Source organism: Gouania willdenowi, chromosome 13 (assembly GCF_900634775.1).
Source record: "Gouania willdenowi chromosome 13, fGouWil2.1, whole genome shotgun sequence".
NCBI classification, from domain to species: Eukaryota; Metazoa; Chordata; class Actinopteri; order Blenniiformes; family Gobiesocidae; genus Gouania; species Gouania willdenowi.
The window spans coordinates 19,876,077-19,895,161 of record NC_041056.1 but is presented as its reverse complement, the minus strand read 5'-3'; the positions used below and the strand labels follow the sequence as shown (position 1 = coordinate 19,895,161).

The 19,085-nt window shown below is 38.0% G+C and overlaps 3 protein-coding genes across 3 annotated transcripts; 1 reads left to right on the top strand and 2 right to left on the bottom strand.

Annotated features, from left to right (window-relative positions):
• Window positions 1-456: 456 nt before the first annotated feature.
• On the bottom strand, window positions 457-3,519 carry bloc1s3 (biogenesis of lysosomal organelles complex-1, subunit 3). Its single transcript, XM_028465229.1, has 5 exons — window positions 3,462-3,519; window positions 3,192-3,307; window positions 1,985-2,171; window positions 1,736-1,836; window positions 457-842 (listed from the first exon to the last, which is right to left on the bottom strand). Exons 2-5 carry the CDS (start codon window positions 3,303-3,305, stop codon window positions 657-659), a joined length of 588 nt encoding a protein of 195 aa, XP_028321030.1. The 5' UTR covers window positions 3,306-3,307; window positions 3,462-3,519; the 3' UTR covers window positions 457-656.
• Window positions 3,520-3,568: 49 nt separating this feature from the next.
• On the top strand, window positions 3,569-9,485 carry trappc6bl (trafficking protein particle complex subunit 6B, like). Its single transcript, XM_028464682.1, has 7 exons — window positions 3,569-3,663; window positions 4,172-4,269; window positions 4,352-4,419; window positions 4,496-4,613; window positions 4,849-4,932; window positions 5,081-5,174; window positions 6,318-9,485. The coding sequence occupies exons 2-7, from the start codon at window positions 4,174-4,176 to the stop codon at window positions 6,347-6,349; spliced, it is 492 nt and encodes a 163-aa protein (XP_028320483.1). The 5' UTR covers window positions 3,569-3,663; window positions 4,172-4,173; the 3' UTR covers window positions 6,350-9,485.
• A 2,309-nt stretch (window positions 9,486-11,794) lies between these two features.
• LOC114474427 (mRNA decay activator protein ZFP36L1) lies at window positions 11,795-18,856 on the bottom strand. The gene is made up of 2 exons (XM_028464741.1): window positions 18,684-18,856; window positions 11,795-14,493 (listed from the first exon to the last, which is right to left on the bottom strand). Exons 1-2 carry the CDS (start codon window positions 18,735-18,737, stop codon window positions 13,255-13,257), a joined length of 1,293 nt encoding a protein of 430 aa, XP_028320542.1. The 5' UTR covers window positions 18,738-18,856; the 3' UTR covers window positions 11,795-13,254.
• Window positions 18,857-19,085: the final 229 nt, after the last annotated feature.

Here is a 19,085-nt window from a genome sequence, read left to right as displayed (position 1 = left end):
GGTGACGCATATTCACCGACTGTTAATGAGGTTCATCGATTAACACGTAATCCATCATACATTTGTGATGTGTTCTTTTGCTGGTATTACGTATATAAATAATGACTTTTCCTCTAAGTCTGTCTGACATTATACTGTTTTATCTTTGTGGAATGCAAACATGTAGTTATCTGACATGTAATGTAACAAAATAAACATATCAATACAATTATTTTAAATGTATAATAACAAACACTGGGAAGATTTTTTTCTGAGTATTTCTTCCTACAGAAAGATATTTAAAATTTTATGACATTCACAATAATACAATTCATACATAAAAGTTTATTTTCATGACTTTTTATTGAGCTAAAGTGCAAAAAATATTAAATATCATAAACATTTGTCACAACTTTGTAACATGTTGAAAAACAATGATGTTAAATATAAAACAATAAACTTCAGCTAAAGCTTTTATGTGTGTGTGTGTTTTTTGTAATTTGACGTGACACAAATATAAAACATAGCTGGCGTAGTAATAAATATATGGCAGAGGATTGTGTTGAATTAAAGTCACACTCATTCATGTATTTATAATTACATATTCTGTATCTCTATATCAGATATTTATTGAAATGTCGTGAGGATCTGTTTAAAGATGCACTGTTAATATTTGACTAAGGCACCAGAGAAGTGCAGCTGTTGGAGGTGCTCATGTTAACATCTGGCAGGATCTGACAACTGGTGATGATGTCCATCTTTTCAGACACAGCCTTCAGATCATCCAGAATCATTCGGATACTGTGGGACGCGTTGATGATGGCGCTCTGAGACGCATTCAGCTGCGATGTTGCACTGCGCACCTGTCACACAATAAAAGAACAACCTATTAATGACACCGTTTGTGACGTTAACATCAACAATTTCACTAAGACAAAATGAGAACTATGCAGTTCATCAAAACTTTTGTAAATTGCTGCAACAAATACTCCAACACTCATTTTTGTTGTCTTTTCTCATAATGCAAGTATGACTGAAATTATTTTAGATCAAGCAACATGGCTATTAAGGCTGAACGATTTGTGATATTATCGCGATATCATAAAAAGTGATTTTTTTTTTTGTAATTTATTCAAAGCTCATTGGGAGTTTGATTTACGTTAAAAAACTTCCAATTGGTTAAAGCAGATATTAGTTCTCCTTACTTTTCCTGCACTTCAGTATGTGTGATGTTACTGACTGTATATGAATAAGCTTTATTTTTATTCTTTATATCTGTTTCTTTCATTCATTTATAGACTGTTTTGTTAATTTCAGAGTGTTTAAGAAGTGCAGTCCACATGTTTACATGTTTCATGAAACGTGAAGTTAGTTAGATATGTTGAAGAGGTAAAGCCACAGATTTGTTTGCTTTATTGTTGTAATTTGTGCTTTAAAATGTACATTTTGGATTCATTTAAAGTTTAAATAAATCTGAAATTGTTTATTATGAAACAGATTGATTCATTGCTTGTGTTCATTGCAAAATACATGACAAGAGGCCCTTGAAAAAATAATCGCAATATTGATATTTTCCAAAATCATTCAACCCTAATGGCTACTACTTGTTTAGTTTGCATGTTCTCCCTAGACATGTTGGTTTTATTCTGATACTTTCCTCCTCCCACAGTCAACAATATAAAATAGTACATTTATTTGAGTTTCTACACTGACTAGAGGGGTCAGTTTGTGTATTTAGGACAACATAAGAACGTACTTCTCTAGTGGCGTTGCCGTAAACTTGTCGTACCATATGTCCTACGTCAGAATACAGCCGGCAGTTTGACTCCTGTAGCTTCTGTTGCAAAAGCGTGTCACCTATAAACAACAGAATTACACAATGAGACCACCCCAGAAACCAAATGAGTGTTTGTTTCCATAAGTGGCAAGAACTAAAACACATTAAGGCTGGATGCAACACTTGAACCAAGGCTGTTATAGCTCTAAATGGGTGGGTGTGGCTCACCGTGTGGCCTGTGTACAGGGCTTGGTTTATCCTCCACTACAGACTGGATGTCTGGGTGATCTCGTACTACTATCAGTGGAGGAAGGTCTCTCCTCAATATGTGGGCTGTTTCCACACTCACTGTAGAGGAGTGATGGGTCTGAGCCAGTTCACCTTCACTGTCTGTTTCAGATGCTTCACCTGGAACCTAAGTTTAACACACACACATTGGTAAGCCCATTCCCTTCTATCATGGTTAGAACGTGTTAGAACCCATTGTGTTACACCGACCCACAATGAAACAAGACCTGAATTGATTTTTTTTAATGTTTTTTTCAATACAACACAAAATGTAATAACTGGTCAATAATGTCACAAAAATGTTGAAGCCGAAATGTAATTAAAACATGTAATAAAACCCAGAATGTTACAACTGGTCAATAATGCAACAAGATGCTGAGCCCAAATCGTGAAAAACTTTTTTTTTGGTTATTACATTATGAGGCACACAAAACATTTTCCCCCTAATAGTGTAATAATGTTATTACGTCATTGAGTGAATCAGTGATCTAATGGATTAAAGGGCTTATTGGTTCAATGTTGAGTAGTATACACTAGGGGTGTCCCAATCCGATATTGATATCAAATATCGGTCCGATATCAGCCAAAAAACCGAATACCGGATTTTATCAGACTGCATCTATAATCTACAATTTAAGTTTTTGTCTCCGCCCTCAGTTGATCCCACCACATACTGACAGTTAAATATAACTGAAGTGAACTTGAGTAACATCACTTGATCAAGCCTTTTCTAACATTTCACACAATAAAATAAGTAATAAAAGAATGTATGATTCGTGGACATCCCTAGTATACACAGATGCATATGCATAAATATGTGTGCGTTTTATAGATATATATACATTAAAGCTTTTTGGAGAACCTTGACATTTTTGGGAACTTTTTTCCCCCCTAACCTTCACATACATATATATAAAAAAATGCAAAATGTTTTCATGTTTTGGGCTCAGCATCTTGTTACATTTTTTTTCCTATTTTACATTTCGGGCTCAGCACTTTTGTAAGGTTTTGTTACATTATTGACCCATTATTACATTTCGAGTTTAAATAAAAACTTTTTTTTTAATTTTTTCAAAACAATTAGGCTCGTTGTTACATATCGGGCTCGAAACAGAACACACATAGGATAATGTGAGTGTAAACCAACCTTAGCTCCAGCTGTGTTGGTATGAGAGGGGGGCAGAGAGGTGAGGTAGACTTCATCATCAGAGTCTGTTTCAGAGGCCTCGCCTTGAACAACTATCTGGTACCTGCTGGTCATACCTGAACACATACCCATTGAAGAGATAACTGTTCATTAAAGCACTTCATTGAGCTGCTTAATGCCTGCAGCTACAAAACTGTAAACAATACACAGAGAGCTTCTCGGCAGAAAAACATTGCTTTATAGATAAAGAAGAACAAAAACGCTTCAAACCTCCTGACAGTCGATTACGGTCATATGAGCAATACGGAAGTAGCGCGTTAACCGTAGTCCAATCAAATCCCCGCTTTGAATCACGTGACACATGACGCTTCCTGTGCAGCATAGTTTACAGAGTCATCTCCAGTAGGTGGCGCTAAAGCACTTTAAACATGCTGCAGACCGCATAGAAGAAGAAGTTCTCTACATTTGACAGGTCAGTCGATGCTACTGTTTACTGTTTTAACGCTATTTCTCGCCGTGGTGCTCATATATACTTTCCTCATTATATCCTGTTTATAATTATATGAACACTATTTATTGTTAGCTAGACAATGCTAAAGCTTAGTGTCGTGCTAACCTTTTAGCTAGCTGCTATTAACTTAGTTTATCGGTTATGTGCACGAGTATAATCTTCTTTATTACCCTGTCACAATGTGTTTACTTACTTCTAATAGGCGACTGCAACCATAACCACTCAACAGAGGCAAACGCTGGTGTTATTATTGTTTAGTTTACTGATAGGCATCATCACAATGCATTGGGTGGTTTAATTCAAATGGTGATCATTGTACCGAGTGACTGACGCTACACGTTTTACCAGGATCTATCTATCTATCTATCTATCTATCTATCTATCTATCTATACAATCTAACATAAGTTGGCCTTTGAAAACATTAACTTTTACTTGGGGCATCATCCAACTTGTTTGTGTGTTTTACAGGGATGGCAGACGAAGTGCTGTTTGAATTCCTTCATATGGAAATAGTGTCACATATTTACAAAGAGCAGCAGTCCGGTAAAGCAGAGCTGGACAACAAGGTGTGAGAGCACTGAATCAATCATAAGTTCATTCATAGAAACCTCAGATTGTCCTCTGTGTAATAAACATGTTTATGCACAGGACCGAGCCGTCTGTGTTTCAGTGCTGGAGGGAATGGGCTTCAGAGTGGGACAAGGAATCATCGAAAGGTAGATGACACAAAGTGCACAATCAGCAGTAAAAGGTGAAGCTTTCTGAGGTTGATAATATTGATGTTTTGTACAGGTTGACGAGAGACACTCCCAGCTTTAAAGATGAGCTGGACATAATGAAGTTTATCTGTAAAGACTTCTGGACTAAAGTGTTTAGGAGGCAGATCGACAATCTCAGAACAAACCATCAGGTAGAACGTCAAACATATTCATTTAGGTTAACTAAATAATAAAAAATAAAAACATTTGTTCAAATTGTTAAATTTCACACTATGTCTTTGGCATGTTTTGTTTTATTTTGATTTCCCACATTGTTAATCTCATTTTAAATACTGTAGAACACAAAGCATTGTATCCTGACAGAAAAGCTACTTTCTGTTTAGTTTTGTTTTAATAGTGCATGTTCATGTTTATATACCACCACAGGGTACCTATGTGCTGCAGGATAACAAGTTTACTCTGCTGACTCAGCTTTCCAATGGAAAACAGTACCTGGATCAGGCTCCAAGGGTCAGAATCAAGTCTTACAAACTCTCCCACTGCCTTTACCCTAAACTTACTTTAGCGTTTGCAGCTTGAATTAGTGTTATTTTAACCTTTTAAATGTTCAGAATAGTATTCTTGAGGTTGTCCTTTGTGTTTACTGTGTGTTTTTCAGTATCTTGCATTTTCATGTGGTGTGGTGAGGGGAGCCCTGTCCAACCTGGGTATGGAGAGTGTAGTGACAGCAGAGGTCTCAATAATGCCGTCCTGTAAGTACCAGCGGAAGAGGAGATCCACTTCATCAACACAGACACAAAGCAGCCCATTGTTGATCTATGTGATGTGTCAAACCATTGATGTCTTTAGATGTGGCTTTCTATTTGGCTTGGGCGGTAATACCGTATACCGCTGGGTCATAAAAATAGCAACGGTATCAGTTTCAATACCGTCATTAAAAAAAGAAAAATGCAATGCGCTTATTTAGGAGACAGGGATTAAATATGAAATATCATTTAATTAATTCCTAAACATGATTCTATGTCCAGGTGCACTTATGTGTTGAATGGGCTGTCGTCATGTGACAGCGCGGAGGCGAGAGACTCTCTCTCTCTGAAGAGACTTCAAGTTAGCTCCCCTCAAGCGACGTGACTTGCGTGATTTGAGCGTCGAGGTGAAGCGCAATCTAGTCGCTCAAAATTGAAAGATTTTGAACTTTTCAAGCGACTTCAAGCAACAACTCCTGCGTCCTTCAGTCTGTAGAGCCGAGGCAGCAGCCCCTCCCTCCCGCTATAGTGAGACGGCTGCAGAGAGAGGCTTCCTCATCTCACCGGGGCAAAATTAAAGCTGTTAACCTGAATAAGCCTACATTCTGAGTGAACTCATCCTTTAGTAACTCCGTAAGGTAATCATTTAAACTGTAAAAGCGGCGCTGTTAATAAGTGCTGTAAACATACGGCCGGAGAAGAAGGAAAAGAAGCGATCAGACCTCTCTCTCTCTCTCTCCTGTCACACACACACACACACACACACACACACACACACACACACACACACACACACACACACACACACACACACACACACACACACACACACACACACACACACACACACACTAATCCATCGTACTTTGGAAAATTCTGGATCATATCAATAAACTCGCTCTGTGCAGATGAGCAAAGGACACACGCACACAGTCGCGTTTGGTGTGAACGCACCCTGAGCCGTACGTCATATTTTTTTAATTAGTCACGGTAATACTGTATAGAGCAGTAAAATAGGTTGGAGGTTTGACCGTATCAAATTTTGGATACCGCCCAAGCCTACTTTCTATGTTGCTTTTGTTTCTGATGTAACTGTGTTACTGTATCATTGTAGAAGTTCTGATAAATCTTATTTTTTTTCCCCCTCAGGTAAATTTCAGGTGGTCATCCAGAAGTTGTGACCTCAGCCTCGAGCATTGTCCAAATAGGAGCATAATGTACTGTATGTGCACCCACTGAGCAATGTGACCAGTTGGAAAATCAAGGACAGTCTTGATTCCCACCCCTGGGTAAAAAGATCAACCCATGTTCCACTTGGTGCTGATTTATTAACAGTAACCTTTTCTTATAGAAGACAACAGTGTTTTTCTTTGCATCGCAATATAAAAGGGGCTTAAATTAAATAATTCTTCTACAGAGTAGTGAGTATAAGAAGAGGAGCTGGGCTCACTTTAATAAAGACTAAGTGGCTGAGGATGCAGTGTGAGTATTTGAATGTGCGACACAGTTAGAATTGTGTCTCAATGATTTGATTGTTGGGATGTAATGAGTCCCTTCTAAATGCTAATGCTAAGCTAGCAGCAGCCTCCATGTTTGATTGTGCATTCATGGACAAAAGCAAAGTGACTCTTGACATCTGCTCAATGTAATGAGCAGCTCTGGTTTAACGTGTGCGGTGTTATTTAGCACATGTGGATGAAAAGGCAGTGAGTCATTCAGTTTGACCATTTCTCTGTGACACACAGAGCAGCTGTGTCCACTTCCTGGTATTAGGATCCATCTTCCTTTTCACCATCTGAGGGATTATCACCTGCTTTTGGTTGGAATGAGACATTTGCTTTTCTCCTCATTTGGAAGTGGATTAAAGTATTTTTGTTGTAGTCGCATTTTACAACCCAACCACGGTTTAGTTATTGTTCTGTTTATTGTTTTCTTCTTTGTACACACCATTTATACGCTTATAGGTTGATTGTTTTACACTCAGTAAAACAATGTTGCAGACTTACATTTAATGTCCATTTTTTTTTTTTATTTAAATATAAAGATAGTTTAAAAAACTGTTTTTAGTTGAGTAACGAATCATGTTCGTGTAGAATAGCATGACTAAAAATAACAATATGTGTTGTAATATGAAAAAGAACAAAAAATGATATAGAGCCTCCCTGTAGAAAAAAAAGGGTTGTTTGACATCAATGGGCCACATGAGGGCGGTAAAAGTGTCCTTTTTTTTAATAGATTTATTTTGTAGCCAAATGATAGCAGGATTGTTCTTTAAATGAAATAATGAATTTAGAAAACAATAGGTGTTTAGAAAAGAGTGTTCCCAAAGTTTAAAGGATCTAGTCGTAGAGTCAAAAGGCAAAATAAGATTTTCAAATACGTATAATTGGCTATTTTGTCTCCAATTCTTTTTTTTTTAATTGTTTTTTTCTTTTTACAAATTGTTTTGTATAATTTTCTGTGGCCTGACATTTGTTTTACTCGTTGATAGATGATTTCTTTTCCATGTCTGCTCGAAATATTTCCAACTAGTGCAAACTTGTCAAACAATAAATGTTTGGTCTTTTCAGGCTTTTTTGGTCATTTCATTGCACTGCAAACTGCTGAGTCGGTGCAAACTTTCCCAGATTTGAACTCCTGTCACAATGTTCTACAGCTGGGTTGCAGTTTTATTTTTACATGTATGTAAAGATGTCTCTATCTATCCTGAGATGATAAAATGTGAGTTTTTCCTGGTTCTGAGAATAAGGTTTCTCATCCGCTCATTATTCCATAGGTGACAACAGGAAACATGTTGCGATAGCCTCTATACAACTGTAGGAATGTTTATAAAGGAGGAACTCTGTCAGGGAAATCGAGTTCGGCAGCCGCATAAATGTGCAGCACCTGACTATAGGCCCACTCCTTTGGCCCCATTTGTTGCAACCCATTAAACACTTAGTCCAAATCCTCTCTGCGGAGGAGAGAGAGAAAAAAAAAAAAAATCAGAAGGGGGATTAGAGAGAAAGACCAGGAGGGGGTATAGGATTGTGGAAAGTTGGTGAAGGAGGAGGTGAGAGAATGAAGAGCCTCTACAGGAGGGAGATGGGAGGAAGGAGTGGGGAGTTTATTAGAGGATGGGGAGGAAGAGTGAAAAATGAAAGTGTGGTGTCCATAATGGAGCTCGTTTTTGTAGCCGACGACTTCAAAGGGTGTTCTCAAGGAAAATTGCGACTGAGAGATCATGAAGATGCAGGGTCAGGAACAGCTGTTTTTTCTTCTTCGCTCCAGCTTCCACCTCCCCACAGTGTGGCTTCATGCACACACAAAGAGCAGCCATGAATGGAGGGAGGAGGAGGGGTGTGTTCAAGGGCTGCAGGAAAGAAAAGGAGGTGTTGGGCTTTATGACTAGAAGAAAAAAAAAAAAACAACAAAAAACAGCATTCACTACCAAATTGATGACTTGCTACATTTCAGTCACACTGTCTATAGTAGAACAGCTGAAACCTTTAGCGGAGCCACAACCAAAGGAAGATTGTGTTACGTCTGTCAACTGTAGTGATTAAATCAATCACTGGTTAATATCAGTATTCATTCCTGAGGAGCAAAGAAAAAGGTCAACATAATTAAAGTTAATGTAAAAAATTAAAAAAAAAAAAACCTTTCATTCAGATGGTAACCCTTTATACTTCTGACATATTTATAACATCTGAAGCTTAAAATTAATAAAAAAAACATAAAATATTCCTTATATTTGATATTTAACTGGTTTAAATGACTTTAACATTAACTAGTAAAATTATTCAGTTAAAAAAAAAAGCAAATGATTAGGAAATAGTTGGCCAAGCTGTCTCGACACCAGTCCATTAATAGCATTAACACACAGGCAAATGGGACATATAGTAAGTACTGAGGCCAATTAGAACCAAATGTGTTTTTTGGACTGTGGGAATAGAGCAAACAACATTCAATGCACACTCAGACAAATAAGGCTTAAGGCATTTACAAGGCAAGGCAGCAAATCTGATTACTACAACAAGTCTTAACATATTTATTTGAATAACAACTAGAGTATTACACAATCTAGGAGGCTAATATTTGTAGCATTTTATTAATTTTTGACCTCTTCTTAGGTAGTTTAGCAGGGAAACACTTCTCTGAGATGACTGAACTCGTAAGGAAAAAACATTGAATACATAGGTAAGATTTACTAATTGTTTCTTTTGCATTAATTGTTTATATTGTGTGTATTTTGTTGTGTATTTATATGTATACTGTATATCAGGAGTTCTCAACTGGTTTCACCCTAGGACCCACATTTTGCCACGGTCATTAAATTGCGACCCACTTTTTTTTTTTCAAAAATAGCTGTTGAAAACACACCTATATAATCTTTTTTAAAACATAAATCTATATATTTTCCTGTGCAATATGCATTTCACAGCATGCCTGTCAAAAGAAAAGTTTCTTTCAAAATAAAAGACAAGTCCAAAATTTGAAACATTAAGTAGGCTATTTATCTATTTTTGACAAGCTGTCTGCAACCCACCTAATACAGGTCCGCGACCCACTTTTGGGTCCCGACCCACCAGTTGAGAATCGCTGCTGTATATATGCATTGACTGAAATGTCAGATTTCTTTTGTTCTTTGTGAATTAGCTTGGACTAGATAAGTGTTCCTACTGCCACTTCTCAAACATTCCTCTTTTTAAGTGAGCAATGATTGCTTTATATTGTTTTTATATCTTTCAAATGAATAAATACATCAAATCAAAAATATTTGAAAACAGAATTGCTTCATTTAACTTTGAGCATGTTAGTGTTTATTTAGAATCAGCCTACAGTATTTGTATATAATATAAATAATCTCCCCAAATTACACTCTTTGCCATGATCTCTTTTTACAGTTTGTTTCTGCCCCTTTTCCTTCTCCTAAACTCACTCAGCTCCCTCTCCACTCATGCATAGTAAGAAAAGACTCTCCCTCTCTCACACACACTAAGTCTGTCTCTCAGGGCCATATGTTGACCTGTGGTGGACCTGAATGCAGCCATCTGCCTGTCTTTCCTATGTCCCACAGGGCGAGAGAGTGGGAGAATGTCTAAGGGACACAATGCAGCACACAAATGCACAGAAACCATACAGGCTCACACATGCCTTTAACCCCTTCACCACCACTAATCACTACCAGGGTTGTATTAGCAGTGACAAGATAATGGCTCTTCTGTGTGCAGGGTCATTGGGTAGATAGATGCATCCTCTGCTCATGTTTACTTCACTTTATGACATCTCGACAGCACTTTTCCACTATTTTATTTATTTATAGGGACAAAAGGGTTATAGCTGTGGAACAAATGCACTCAACGCAAACTTAATTTTTTGGTAACTTACACACAGCAGAAGTATAATAATAAAGAGTCCTGATAGAAGTACTGTTACTTGATTTAAATTACAAGTCATACATAAATTACTCAAGTACAAGTAAAAAGTAGCTCAATTAAATAGTACTCAAAGTAAAAGTTATTTTTGGTAATAAATCTTGCCACAAATAAACATCTCATGTATAAACTTAAAAAAATAAACCAAATCTTGCACAATCTGTATAAAATAATTTAAAAACAAATTATAAATAAAATAACACCAACTGAATTTAACTAAAAAACTAAAATTTCTCAGGTTCCAAGCATAGCTACATTTCTGAACTCTAAGAATTGAGAAATCATTGGGCATCTCTAGTGCATTAGAAAAGGACAAAACATTCTGTATAACTTTTGCTTATGATATGGTTATTACAAAGAGATGCATTTTGAAATCGTGGGAATCAGAAGCCCCACCTGTATTTGAAGCTTAGTTAAGGGAATTTATTAGAGTACTCCACATTGAAAAAGTCAAGATATGAAATGTCAGAGAACCTTCATATATTTTACAGCGTGGAAAGCTATAGAATTTACATTCCGTTATTTAATTTTTTGTAGTTTCACAATGTCTGTTGATCAAAAAAACCAAAAAAATTACTCAGTAATGTTTGGGTGTAAAAATGTAACAAATGATTTTGCTTGTACTTAAAAGTAAAATGACTGATTTAGAAATATACTCAAAAAAATACAAGTACCCAAAATAATAATAAAAAAAACTCTATTACAGTAACTTGAGTACTTGTAATCCATTACTTTCACCTCTGACACACAGTAGACATCAAATCACCACAAAGACCTGGGATCTCTTGGTAGAGTTTGCATGTGCTCCTCAGGTTAATTACTCCAGCTTTTCCCTCACAGTCCAAAAACATGCTTAAAGTGTTTAAGGAGTTAAAAGAAAAATAAACTTTATTAGCCGTTTCTTTATATAATCACAGCACGACCTCGACATTTTACACAACACTGAGGAAATGTGCACTATTAGTGTTGACCAACTTCGGTTAAATTAATCTGGTACTTATAACATTCATCTTTAGAATTTTTTATAAAGTAATTAGAACACTTACGACTATTTATATGGTTTTTAATTAAAAACTAAATTAATTTATGAGGTTAAAGTAAAAGTAGAACAAAAACTAAATGTATTTAATGCAGATATAACAAATAGAGTACAGGTAAGATATTTATTATTGCAGAATATAACAGTGGACAAACCAAACAAGTAGATTGTTTTTGTTTTTTTAAAGAAAGTTTATTTTCAGTACAAAAAAGCAAAGGAAACAAAAAATATATTAAACTTGATACAAGTGTTAACTCAAAGTCCTCTATAAATATGTTAAAATAAATTAAAGAAATTAATTTACTAAAGATCAACTTTACTGCTAAACAGGCCTTTTAAACATGTGGATGAAAAGCCTTTTTAAATAAACAGCAGCAAAAACATCTGCTTCACTAAACAACTACACTGTAAACACACAAAACAGCCACATAACATTTCTAAAACTCTAAGCATACGTACTTTAACCCTAAAGTATGCAAGTACTAGCTCAGTGACGGCAAAAAAATAATAAAAAATAGACAAAAAAAAAAAAAGGAAACAGTGAGCACCGACTTGGACACAAAACATTGGTAACGGTACAAAACGTTAACAGGGCTGATCAATACTGAGAGATGCAGTGAATCGGGGTGAAAAATCATTAACGAATTACCCATCAAAAACTTAATGGGACAAAAAGAGGGGGGGGGGGTATCAGAAAGCTGGAAATGTGTGCTCGAGATGATTCAAAAGTATAGCAGCTGCACAAATACAACCCAAAACATTTGATTTGATGAAACAATGTAAAGGCAACTTATTGGTTAATCATTTGTTCCCACTTTTGATTTTTAGTGCAACTCGTCCTCATCAGCTGCCAACGACAACAACAGTTCAGGTAACAAACGCCCTCATTCAAACAACTAGAAAACACGTGTTCAATACATGGTAAAGCAGGCAACACTTAACTGGTTTGAGTCTGCAAATATTGCATGAAGAACATCATCTCTACAAATCTTTCCCTCACTAGATAAAAAAAAACCAAACAAAAAACCTCACCCCTTGAATCTCACATCTCCACAAACCAACCAGCAACTTTTGTTTTGACACTGCAACACACCCCATTAACAGCAACAGGAACGCCGTCTAAAAAACATTCGGATCAAGGTCGGTGATCTAAACACAGCCTCAGACTTATGATGAAAACAAGATTTCACAAACTTATGTCACTGCCTGGGTTTGGTGTGGAAACACCCCACGGGAAGTTTACGCTACAGACTGGTGTCTTTGGCTTCGTCACATTCAATAAACGCCAATAAATAGTCGTGACTAGTCAACACGCCGATCACATGGTGATTTACGGAGCCTTGGTGGCCAACTATTCCTAGAAAGCAAATGCTCAGGCACGAGTCGACATGTTTCGTCATATGAAGCAACCACACACTGAAACGCTGCTTAGTACGCAGTGGAGTGGCGAGTTACTCACAGAGGGAGATATGGATTCAGACTTGGAATGTTCATTGCACACCCATCAAACTGGTCACATTTATTAATTTTTTTTTTATCATCTCTCGCCCCAACATGCATTTTTGCAGCACTAAAGAAAAGCCGTGTAAATAAAAAGTGACCATGAATACATGTGTATGGATGCAGGTCTTCATCCCTGTGTGCTCTGTAAACCCAGCTCAGTAGTGTCCTCAGGAACTGAGAACTGACTGAACACGGCCAGACGTCTCCCATTGGCTTCGTTGGTGCCGCTGCCTGATTCTGAACCACTGAGAGAGCTTGTAGAGCTGCTTCCATCTTGGTCTTGATCTGATAAAGACGTGTAAGATTGACATCGGGCACCCAGTGCCCACGAGGTGGCTCCTGTGGCGACGGGACTCTGCATGAGTGAGGGCGAGCCGGATGGAGACAAGCCACACTGGGACAGGCCTGAGTCGGGGGAAGGCAGGAATGGGGACTCGAGATCAGCTGCTGCTGCAGCCTGGGTCAGGGAGGACTCCTGGTGGGCTGGGCAGGCTTCAAAGGCAGAGTCCATCTCCTGGAAGGTATGGGAGAGGAGGTCTGTAAAGTCAGTGCAGAACGGAGGAGAGGTCGATGGAGCTCGCGTCAGTGATACGTTGGCAGGAGGAGCGAGACCAGGTAAGGCAGCGGACAGGGGCGCCGAGGGAAACCCAGCAAAGCTGAAACTCTGCCTGAGGAGGGGAGGCCGGTGTGGACGCGAGGACAAAGGCAGCTGCTGGGGAACATTGGAGGAGGAGGAGGAAGAAGAGGAAAAAGATGAGGAGCGACTGAAGGATGGTTTCTTCTCTTCCTCGCTGTTGTGGACGAAGTGACAGCGGGTTCCATAGGGACAGAAGCCGATGGTGTGAAAAGTGCGACACAGCTCAGTCTTGTATTTTGGATGGCGGCCAAGGTCACGCAGCTCGTCTGTTCCGTGTGCAAACTGACACTTCCCTCCATATTTACAGAGGCCATTTTCAGTGAACGAGCGACACAGTTCAGTTTTATAGCGAGACGAGGAGGTGACAGACGGGGAGCCAGCACTCAGTGGAGTAGGGCTGGTATCACCCTGCAAGCTCATGGTGTCAGACCCAGGCCAGACCATATTAGCTCCTGAGCTGCTGCTGGTCTCCACCATACTAACAGATCGTTGAAATGGGAACGTGGGCCTCTCCCACTGGGTACCATTACCGAGCTGCGACGGCAACGGACTCTGCGACTGTTGTGCCCAAGAACCCGAGGTGAGGAAGACACTTTCTGTGGGATCAGTGGAGAGGCAGGAGAGGGAAGCGTTTCTCCGCGGTTCGCTGATGGTACTGGTTGTTCTCATGGCCAGATTGAGGGATGGCAACAGCCTGTTGGGTTCTCTGAGATCCAGGTTGAGTAAATGCTGCAAAAACAACAAGGAAACACATTAGCTGAGACGCTTTAAAAATGAAACAACATTCTGTATAATACTATCCTGATTGTTGTCCACATCTTTAAACCAAACTACGCCCAAAAGGTTGGACTTATTTACACTTTGTTATAGCATGCTAGGGATGCCTCAAACACATTCATACTAAAGTGAGACATTTCCCCTATTGGTAAAAACTAAGATTACCACACAGATTAAAGTAATTTATTAATATTACAGTATTTTGGCTGCTGGGAACAGAAGGATTACTGACAACTTCTTAAAAAGAATGAAAGACTTTAAACCAATGATATCATTTTCTTCTTGAACTATGTTGTAAGGATGTCCCGATACAACTTTTTCACTTCCGATACCGATATTACAGCCTTGAGTATTGGCCGATACCAATCCAATATCAGCACAAATCATACATTCTTTTATTACTTATTTTGTAGTGTGAAATGTTAGAAAAGGCTTGATAAAGTCAGAACAGAGAACAATAGTCAAGAATTCAAGTTAACTTCAGTTATTTTTTACCGTCAGTATATGGTGGGAACAACTGAGGGCGGGGACAAAAACAACAAAAACTTATCGGAGCGCTCATATCTGAGATTTTAGATGCAGTCCGATAAAATCCGATATTCTTTTTCTGGCTGATATCGGATCAATCACTGATATCAATATCGGACCGGGACACTCCTATGTTGTAAGTTTTTGTCTGCTTTCATTTATTACAATCATATGGGATGTGAAGTACTTAAAGGCAGGGTAGGTAATTTTCGAAAGCTAGCATGATTTTGAATGTAGCATCCTTCGAGGCCCACACCTTTACAGCTGCTCCAAATGACAGATTTTCTTTGTTCCTTTTTCAGAGCTCATAAGATCTTAATTTCTATCAGGACATCAAGAAATTTTTTTTACCAATAACTTAAAGTGTATCTGGTGAAAATCACCTACCCTAACTTTAAGCTTGGTTTAAATTAGAAAATCCTTAAAATGATTGTTTAACATGTCATTTCTGCCTAACACTGGTGTGGGCTCTGCAAGTTAGAGTTAAACTACATTCAGTGTGCCTGCTCATATTGGTTCTCAAAGTTTTTGGCTCACTTTTTGTACCCCCTTTCTTTTATTTCTGAATCCAAGTACCCCCTTTGTCTGACTGCAACATTCTGCTCAGAAAACTATTTAAAAACAACTATAGAGCATAATGATGGAATGAACGAGTGATAACACACATTTTAAAGAATCACTTTTCGTAAATAAGTGGAAAGGAACAGTGTTTAGTGCAGTGATTCCCATCCTTTTTTGGAATGTGACCCTATTGTGATATCAATAAGTTCTGGTCACCCCAAAGACATTTTTTCTAGAATTAGTTTTTAATCATGTTTAAGCTCAGATTTTTTTTTTTTTCCACTTCATTATAGTTGAACTAGATTTATATTTTACAAAGCAAAAGTACAGAAATACAATTTAAGATTGTGTTTTAATAAAAAAAAAAACCTAAACAATAAATTTAAATTAAAAACTATATTTAAAATTTTCAGAAATTTCAGACCACACCTGGGGTCCCGACCCCAAGGTTGAAAAACACTGATTTAGTGCCTCTTGAATAGATTTCTATAGTTTGCATTATTTACGGTCATCTCACGCCTGGTGTGGGACCAAAACTGACACTTTATTTGTTAATTTTCTACTCTCTCTCTCTCTCTCTCTCATGTACCCCCAGTAGTGCCATTGTGTACCCCTAGGGGTACACGTACCCCCATTTGAGAAACACTGATTTAGAGCATGAAAATGAATGTGACCCACGTGCAAATAAGGTACTACGTGACCGCACAGGCAAGCAGTGCGTTTATGGAAGGTAATATGGAGGAATCTTGTCTCAGTGTGTGAGACACTGATAAATATGTATAATATCATAATTTAAAGTCTTTACCTGCCTTCCTCTGTCTACTTTCCCCTCTGGGACACAGAACTGTGATGTTTAGCGCATTCTAATGATGTAATGGTCAGATAAACGCGACCTGGCCGTTCAGACAGCAGTCACATTGCAAAAATATCAGATACATATCATATGGGCAAGATACAATGGGATTTGGGTCACATTTGCCTGCTGTGTCAATGTAACTTTAGTTTCTACTATGTAGAGTATTAGTTTTGAGTTTCTCTTCCATATTCAAGTAAAATTGGTATTATGAGTGAAATATCCTTAAGGCTGTTGCTATTGGTCCGGATCTCAGACAATCCTGACTATAGTTCAGGGCCTTGTGTGTAGTAAGCCGAATGCTGGTAGTTCCGTCACTACCGGACCCTAGTCCTTCTAGCTATAGTTTTGCCAGTTTTATTTTAGCCCTAACCCTAACCCAGGAAATACCCTAAAATGTTTCTTTTTTTTCATATAAGTATTGTTATAAGTGGAATTTGCTGTGTTAAATATGTTAAAATGAAAAATAAAAAATACCTAACCCAGGAAATACCCTAAAATGTTTATTTTTTTGGTATGTTTTTAGAGGTGGAATTTGCAGTGTTAAATATGTTGAAATGAAGAAAAAAAAATGTCAGAAGTGGGATTCGAACCCACATCAGCGGAAGGAAACGTCTTCACTCCACTATCCTAACATAATGTTGTTAACACAGGCACATTACGCTTACGAAGAAAAGGTCCGGCAGTGACGGAACTGTGAAAAAGAATCCTACGCGTGGTAAATATTTACACATATACATACGTATAATATTTTGCTAACTTAATTTTTCCTACTATGATAAACCCGAATTCTAACCCTAACCATTGAAGGAAAGATTATTACCGTATGACGGACGCGCATGCGCAGTTCGCCAGGTGCGCATGCCCACTGTGTACCGTAGGAAACTTTCACAGTAGGTTTATTCTACACTACACCGCAACAATATTCAGATTTGTCTGAGGTCCAGAGCTATAGACACTTCGTATCCTTAATGAAATTAAAAATTGAACTGAACCGTAAAAAATAAATAAATTGCGAATCGATTTGGGGGAATTTAAATTAATTGCCAGCTATTCTTAATTCAAATTTAAGGTAAAGTTGTATGTATTAGATAAAAAAAAATAATAAAAAAAAATTATTGCATTTTGCATACGATTGTGATAAGTATTCATTTTAATAACATGCGTCTATTTTTTGTTGCATTTTGCAATGGTAAAGTAATCCAGCAAGGCAAGGAAATCCCATTCCTTTACTTATACACATTTTAACTGAAGCACCAAACTTGTTTACAAACACCTTTAAGATAAACAAACAGTAAACGGGTGTTGTTGTTGTTGTTGTGAGGACAAAAAACAAAAGCACATGTTTATCGATGAACAAGGCTTTTCAACCGTCTTTAACTTCACAGACAGCCTTGAACAACTTGGCTCTTCTTTGTAACGTCTCTGACTTGTTTTAAGTCGTTTAACTTTAAATGGCGGTAAGTTTAGGGTTCTTTAGAGAATGAATGATCCTAGAAATAAGTCCCCACGCCACGTTGAAGAACAAAATCATCTAGTCATGGGGTCAGACAGCCACACCCCCTCCCTCCACCCCTCCGCGGCGATAACGCAGCAGCAGCACCGCGTTACAAACCTACCCGTCTCCATGTTAAACGGTGATCACTTCCTATGTGGTTACTGCTACAAACTAAGCATGTGGAATGCAGTGCGATTCATTTTACTACTTAATGTTTGTGCATGTTCAAAAAAGTTGATGTTTAAATTATTTATCGTGACTTTTCTTTTCTTTTACTAAACACATGAAAATGTATGAACGGATAGCAACACAACATACTTAAAACATTCAATGAACGATATCAGTAAAAAACAGATAAATAAATCAGTAAAGTCCGTTAAAAACAACATAAATAAATAAAGATGTTTCAAGTTAAAAGTCACTGATTAGCTGCCGCAACGTGTAGGTCCGAAACACCGCCACAGGCTTCTCACGCACTGGGCTTCAAATGAGCTTTCCGTGCGTAAACTTTCAAACTTCCACCCAACTTTCGATAGTGATAAAGTTTAGTGTTACGTTTCTGCTGCAGCAACACCGTAAACTACATAGAAGAGTTGGGATTAGCTAAAGTTGTGAATAGCTAGCACGCTAATAACCCCCACCCTCGACGTCCAACTTGTGCCCGCACACACAAACTTTCCCTGCGCCTTTCTTTTCCTTTACCTTGCACATCATTTCCTCCAGCTCAGTGAACTGGTTCAGCGTGTAGGAGGGCATCCTGGGAGTGATCAAAAGCTGGGTCCGATCCCGACTGCCCGAACACTGATAGACGTGGTCAACTGTGCTGGCATGAGTCGCTCAAAAGTTTCTGGTGTGTGTGTGTGTGTGTGTGTGTGCTGCTGCTAAACAAGTCCGAGACACAGACCACGTGCGGATTTAAAACCTACAAGTGCACTTAGCCACGCCCACATCTATGTGATTCAAACTAAAGTGTCTGTTTTTCATTAGTTTTTTTCTTTTTTTTTTTTAAAAAGGGAAACGTTAACAAACACAGAGAGCGCGATATACGAAGTTAAAGAGACAAGACGATACTGGGCTGTCGATAACGATACGATACAATGTTTT